Source organism: Macadamia integrifolia, chromosome 13 (assembly GCF_013358625.1).
Source record: "Macadamia integrifolia cultivar HAES 741 chromosome 13, SCU_Mint_v3, whole genome shotgun sequence".
In the NCBI taxonomy this organism is placed as follows: domain Eukaryota; kingdom Viridiplantae; phylum Streptophyta; class Magnoliopsida; order Proteales; family Proteaceae; genus Macadamia; species Macadamia integrifolia.
In genome coordinates this window covers 6,809,861-6,816,656 of record NC_056569.1, presented here as the reverse complement: position 1 = coordinate 6,816,656, position 6,796 = coordinate 6,809,861, and the positions used below count along the sequence as shown (strand labels likewise).

The 6,796-nt window shown below is 37.7% G+C and overlaps 1 protein-coding gene across 4 annotated transcripts; it reads left to right on the top strand.

Annotated features, from left to right (window-relative positions):
• Nucleotides 1-10: 10 nt before the first annotated feature.
• On the top strand, nucleotides 11-4,732 carry LOC122059269 (disease resistance protein RPV1-like). Of its 4 annotated transcripts, none has more exons than XM_042621968.1 (6): nucleotides 11-2,032; nucleotides 2,150-2,935; nucleotides 3,341-3,395; nucleotides 3,569-3,762; nucleotides 3,854-4,027; nucleotides 4,292-4,732. In XM_042621968.1, the coding sequence occupies exons 1-2, from the start codon at nucleotides 53-55 to the stop codon at nucleotides 2,900-2,902; spliced, it is 2,733 nt and encodes a 910-aa protein (XP_042477902.1). In that variant the 5' UTR covers nucleotides 11-52; the 3' UTR covers nucleotides 2,903-2,935; nucleotides 3,341-3,395; nucleotides 3,569-3,762; nucleotides 3,854-4,027; nucleotides 4,292-4,732. The 4 variants fall into 4 exon arrangements, with proteins under 4 accessions (XP_042477902.1, XP_042477901.1, XP_042477903.1 ...); XM_042621970.1 differs by having other exon boundaries at nucleotides 38-139; nucleotides 281-2,032; nucleotides 3,569-4,027; XM_042621967.1 differs by having other exon boundaries at nucleotides 3,569-4,027.
• Nucleotides 4,733-6,796: the final 2,064 nt, after the last annotated feature.

Genomic DNA, 6,796 nt, shown 5'->3' with positions numbered 1-6,796 from the left:
TAAGCTTCACTTGGATCGTACCAAAATTGAAGAACTCCCAAACAATATCTGCATGCTGAGTTCTCTCAAAAATCTAAGTCTCAGGCAGTGTTCATCACTCAAAAGCCTGCCTGAGTCAATCGGTGATCTAAAGTCTCTGGTTACGCTTTACTTGGATGATACCAAAATTGAAGAACTCCCAAACAATATCTGCATGCTGAGTTCTCTCAAAAATCTAAGACTCTATTATTGCTCATCACTCAAAAGCCTGCCTGAGTCAATCGGTGATCTAAAGTCTCTGGTTACGCTTTACTTGGATGATACCAAAATTGAAGAACTCCCAAACAATATCTGCATGTTGAGTTCTCTCGAAGTTCTAAGTCTCAGCCAGTGTTCATCACTCAAAAGCTTGCCTGAGTCAATCGGTGATCTAAAGTCTCTGGTTAAGCTTCACTTGGATCGTACCAAAATTGAAGAATTCCCAAACAATATATGCATGCTGAGTTCTCTCAAAGATCTAAGTCTCAGGCAGTGTTCATCACTCAAAAGCCTGCCTGAGTCAATCGGTGATCTAAAGTCTCTGGTTACGCTTGACTTGGATGGTACCAAAATTGAAGAACTCCCAAACAATATATGCATGCTGAGTTCTCTCAAAGATCTAAGTCTCAGGCAGTGTTCATCACTCAAAAGCCTGCCTGAGTCAATCGGTGATCTAAAGTCTCTGGTTACGCTTGACTTGGATGGTACCAAAATTGAAGAATTCCCAAACAATATATGCATGCTGAGTTCTCTCAAAGATCTAACTCTCAAGCGGTGTTCATCACAAAAAAACTTGCCTGAGTCAATCGGTGATCTAAAGTCTCTGGTTACGCTTGACTTGGATGGTACCAAAATTGAAGAACTCCCAAACAATATATGCATGTTGAGCTCTCTCAAAGATCTAAGTCTCAGCCAGTGTTCATCACTCAAAAGCTTGCCTGAGTCAATCGGTGATCTAAAGTCTCTGGTTACGCTTGACTTGGATGGTACCAAATTTGAAGAACTCCCAAACATCATCTGGATGTTGAGTTCTCTCAAAGTTCTAAGTCTCAAGGGGTGTTCATCACTCAAAAGCTTGCCTGAGTCAATCGGTGATCTAAAGTCTCTGGTTTGGCTTTACTTGGATGGTACCAAAATTGAAGAACTCCCAAACAATATCTGCATGCTGAGTTCTCTCAAAGATCTAAGTCTCAGCCAGTGTTCATCACTCAAAAGCTTGCCTGAGTCAATCGGTGATCTAAAGTCTCTGGTTTGGCTTTACTTGGATGGTACCAAAATTGAAGAACTCCCAAACAATATCTGCATGCTGAGTTCTCTCAATGATCTAAGTCTCAGCCAGTGTTCATCACTCAAAAGCTTGCCTGAGTCAATCGGTGATCTAAAGTCTCTGGTTACGCTTGACTTGGATGGTACCAAAATTGAAGAACTCCCAAACAATATATGCATGCTGAGTTCTCTAAAAACACTTAATCTTTGTGGATTGGAGTCACTAAATGAGTTGCCTAAGCCAATTAGTAATCTTGAATCTTTGGGTGAACTTTATTTGAGCGGGACACATATTAAAGAACTGCCTAATGATTTTGGATGTTTGGAGCAACTTGAGCTATTAAGTGTTAAGGATTGCCATAACCTAGTCAAGTTACCAATATTTGAGGGGAGACCAAGCCGTTTGCGTCGCATTAACCTGATAGGAACCAGTGTTTTACCATCATCATATGATTCTCTAGTAACGCTCCACAGTTTAGAGGAGCTAAAAATAGGGAACAAGCTTGAAACCTCTCTCCCACCCTGGATTAGTGGTCTTCAATCGCTTGAAAGGCTCAAATTACGAGGATACACGAGGCTCGAGTCACTCCCGGATTTGTCAAGCCTGACTAATTTGAAGAAATTAACACTTCGTAATTGTGAAAAGTTGAATGATATTGGAGGCATCAAGGGAATAAAGTCTTTGAAAGAGCTGTACATGGAAAACTGCTACACCATAACAAATGCTAGAAGGAAGATATTTGGGCAGGTCGATTCTGTGTCTTGTATTGTGGCCAACTCTCATTACTTGCAATTAGTTATAGTTTCTTAAATTCATGATTGACTCAGGTCCTGTCCTTTCCTTTCTTTGCTCTTATTTTTACAGGGAACACTTTTAGTGGATGATGTTGGGTTACAAACAAGTGAATATTCGTTGAATGTTGATGATGTTGATGATGTTGATGATGGGGTATGTAAGGGGTTAATTCTGTGTATTGTTTTTGCATTCACCCAGCCCAATCAGGAACAAGAGGAGGTATGCCAAGAGGGTGAGCTACTGAACGACTTTCAGTTAATTCTTAAGGCTCATATCCATCGAAAACATGGAAGCTATTTCGATTGTACCATTTGGTTGCCGATGAAGGGTGTTAAATTTACTACTGAGCGAGATTCAATATACATTCACCATTTCAAAGGGTCTGACTTGTTTGGGATTCCGTTGGAAGGAACAAATGCAATTGAGATATACTATGTTGGGAATGCTATGTATTGGCCCAATTTTGATGTGAAATTCTGGAAGGTCTTATCATTGAAAGGCAGGGAATGGGACGAGCAGGAAATGCCTAATAAGCAATTAGACTGTAGTGAGGTGAGGAGGATGGTAGCAGATTTCTTCAAATGGACGTCACACGACGAAGATGCTGGAACTGGATCATCTCTCTCTGGTGAGGATGCTCGAGGAGAGATGTGGAAGATGGTTGTCTCCAAATCTTCTTCAGATGGTGATGATGATAATGAATCTTCTTCATATGATGATTGTGAAACTTCTTCATTTCCTGATGATGATGATGAATCTTTATATGACGATTGTGAATCTTCATTTCTTGATGATGATGGATCTCTATTTGCCCTTAATTAAAGAAGTGAGAGAGACCAATAAAATGATACGCAGGTTTGAATTTCTCCACTTGCCTTCTATTTTAACCATATTTAACATATATATATATATATATATATATATTGATTGATGCCATCAGTTTTGATTGATCAGCCAGCAAATGCAGTTTTATCTTTATGACAACCAAACCATAAAAGAGAGTGTAACATGAGCTTTGGTGTTTACCTGCTGATAATAACAAATAAATAATAAATCGTATATTTTATGTTATGGGTAAGGGATCGTTGCCATATCGTGTGGCTTCTGCTACAGTATGGAGCCAATGAGAGCACATGCAGGGATATCAACATCAATGGAATTTTTTATTTCACTAGATGCAGGGGCCATTGGACAAGACAGCTTTCTTTTTCTCTTATATTATACAAATAGGTATATTTGGATCATTATTTCCTTTTGCAGCACACATGGCTTTGCCTGGAAACAAGGAGTGGAGTTTTATCTACAGAAAATACAGGTTTGTCTTTCCGATATCACTGTCTCTCTTCAATTTAGATATTGTTCCTCAAAATTTTGATTTAGTCTGCTAAGCTAGAATGCCAATTAGTTGTTGTACAGTTTATTCAACTTCAACTTCCACCTGATTATGTGGCCAATGAGAACTCTACATTTTTTTTTCTTTTTTAATAGATGGGAGTGAACCAACAGAGTGGAATGGAGGTGTCTGACTTTCAGTTGGTGAGAAGTTCTAATGAAGTAGAATCAAGCAGTGCATGTCTTGGCTGTGAAATTGACGATCTTGGGCTGGAAAATGGTGACATGGGAGTTCAATTCATCTAGATTTTGTAAGGGCCTTCAAGGTTCAGAGAAGTCAAATTCCAATGGTATGAAGTAGTATTCCTGTGAAAATTTTGATAAAGTTAAAGATGGGTTGTAATAAATGTCAAAAATTATTGTGACATTTAATTTCCTCAGGAGGTCATGCTCTTCTTGTCAAGTTAAAATTGAATCAATGCAGAAGATGATACAGTCAAGACTCAACAATCTGTGGTGTATGTTTTAGTTCTCTGTTGAAGAGCACCTTAATCTCAATTTGATGAACTGCCTGCTAAGCTCAAGAACAAGCTCATCTTTGTTGCCAATGCAAAGGTGAGTTGATCATTCTCATCAATCTTACTTTTCTGTTGCCGGCATTAGATTGCATTGGATTGTTAATAAAATGAACCACATGTGATTCCTTTCAATGATTATATCAAGAAGTGGGTTCAGCTTTAGTGATCAATTCCCAAGTGGGATGGTATTGAAAAGAGTGGCAAACCATGATTAATAGTTAATGGTGATTTTCAGTTCAAGAGTCTTACATGAAACTATGATATGAGAAAACAAATTAACAAAATCTTAATTCTGTAGCAGGGATTATGGACCGTCCAGAATATGTGGCCTCCCTCATATTCCTCTTCCGCAATGTACTTGCTATCTTCACTAGCTTCTACCTCTACAACGACACTATTCAAAGAAGGAACAGGACAAACAGGTTCAGGTTAATTGGTCCAGGAACTGTCATCAACGACAGTTTCTAACTTTTTATCGCATTGATGTTATAGGTGGCTGCAGCTGCTGCTGTCTGCGTGGAATGAAAAGCGAAAACTTGTTGTGTTAAGTCCCGGGTTCTAATTCAAAAAATATGGAAACGACGGAGAATTGTTTTTAGCACCATAAGAAAGGCATGTACTTGATGTGATTAAGAGGTTTTGTTTTGTTTTGTTTTTTTTTAATGTGGTTCATGCACAATTGGGTTGGCAATCTGAGCTAAGTGGGTTTTAAGTTTTATTTATTGAAACAGTATATTTTTCACCCTCTTTTACATTTTTGTTGTTTGGGGTTTGGGGTTTGGGTTTGGGTTTGGGTTTGGGTTTGGGGTTGGGGGCTAAGTCTCCGTTTGGTAGTTATCGTTTTTCATTCTATGGGAATAAAAAAGCGGAATAAAGTGTTTGGTGTCAACTTGGTGTTTTGATTTTTTTTTTGAACGAAAAAAGAAAAATATGCTAGAAAAACAAAATGATGGAACAACGAAATCTTGTTCTGTCATTTTGGTTTTGTTCCAAATATAAAAAAAAATGAACAACTAGGGTAATCGTTCTTGAATCAGGTTCACCAAACATTATTTTTTTGTTTTAAAATGGAATTTTGAAACAAAAACCAAAAATTCTATTTTTGACTCGAGACGTCGTTTCTAGAACTGAATGACTACCAAACGCAGCCTAACTATGCTAAACATGACTAAACAGTGGCTGAGAAACTCATCTAATGTGACTTAGCTAACTTGAATATGCTTCAACCTACAATGAGAAAAGGCTGATATTAGTGAAAAACATTTATAATTTAGGGTTTGACCAATTTATATGGTACGTTAAGTAGCTAGTTGGTACCTTATTATACTCTGTCATTATAATCATATGGTTGATTTGTAGTGGTATGTTAAGATGATAGCCGACACTTATTATAATTAATCATAATTCATTAATCTTTTTGTATGAATCCTCCTGCTCATCCTTGCTTGAAATCTCCTGGTATCCGACCCCATTCGTTTTTCAATTTCTAAAAAAACAAATTTAATCTTGAGTTTTGCCCATTGTTCATCCATAACCCTAAATTTTAAGCTGATTTGAGTGAATAGACCAATGGGTTCAGGACAATATAGAAGTGTGCTTCCCTAACCCTCTCACCATATTATTGTTAGTAATCTTTTGGATCCAAGCAGGCAGCACAGAAAAACCCAAACAGATAAGTCACAAGATTTCTGTGCATATCAAATACTTGATTTGCAATATTTTCCACTTTCCAACATTTAAGCCATTAACCATCAGCTCAAATGATGCCTAACCAATCCACTGGGAAGTTATTTTGATGCCAAGCCATGCTATTTTCCCTTCTCTTTCTTTCTACCGAAGGCCGAGTGGCCGACTCCTCTCAAACGGTTTAGCTCAGAGCAGCCCAATGTTGAAATAGACATACCCTGAAACACTTGAGAAAATCCATGATAGTCACTCGAACATGAGAATCCTTTCAAAAGAAAAAGGAAAAAATCAGCTTTTCAAATTGTTTACCAATTGACTGGATTCCCATCTATTCCTATGCTCACATAATTATTTTGTGCATCCAGTAAAAATCAACACATCATCTGCACCCATTTCTTCATAGAAAATGGAGAAATAAATTGATTGATTCATCGGATCCTAGGTTAGGACCAACGGGACTCGAACCCCCAGCTTCCACCTTGACAGGGAAAAATAAGAATCACCAGAAGGAATCTCTTAGGAACAAATTTTCATTTTCAACCTAATATCTCCTCCATCAGAATCCATAACCTTTTCATAGAATGACTCAACCTGAAATCCAACAGCATCCACCCAAACCAAGAACCAACAAATCTCTTATCATTTTTTTCCAATCATACCAACATATTCAAAGAATCCTACAAGTAAAAACACCATGCAGTAACAACGTAAGATAAAACTGAATCCATGCCCAGAAGAAAAAGAATCAGCGTAGATGTGGTTGTAGCATTGTTAAACCTTAAACTGTTAATAGTAGCAGTAGTAGTAATCCCTCTTCCTTTCCTTCAAAAGCTTTGACATACGAAAGACGTTCAGATAAGTAGAGTAGTCGACTACTACATATTAGATGTCAAGTGCTACTACTGAGTAACCGACAATTTGAGCATCGTTAATAAGCAATCAAATCAGAAGCCGCTAAATTTAATTTGGCAAAGGAACTTAACAAAAGATAATTCAGCCATTAATGGTTTACCTCCTTCTGACAAAGAAACTCACACTCCATTAAATACTCAATTTTCATCCACTTAGTAACTGAACAAACTTGAACCAAGCTTAAACAAAAACAGCCAGGACACAAGAG

Excerpts from the sequence above, each read along its gene's own strand:
- LOC122059269 (XM_042621968.1), top strand. The coding sequence starts at position 53 with ATGCTGAGTTCTCTCAAAAATCTAAGTCTCAGGCAGTGTTCATCACTC. Across the intron at positions 2,033-2,149 it reads GAAGGAAGATATTTGGGCAG|GGAACACTTTTAGTGGATGA; the intron begins GTCGATTCTGTG and ends TTATTTTTACAG.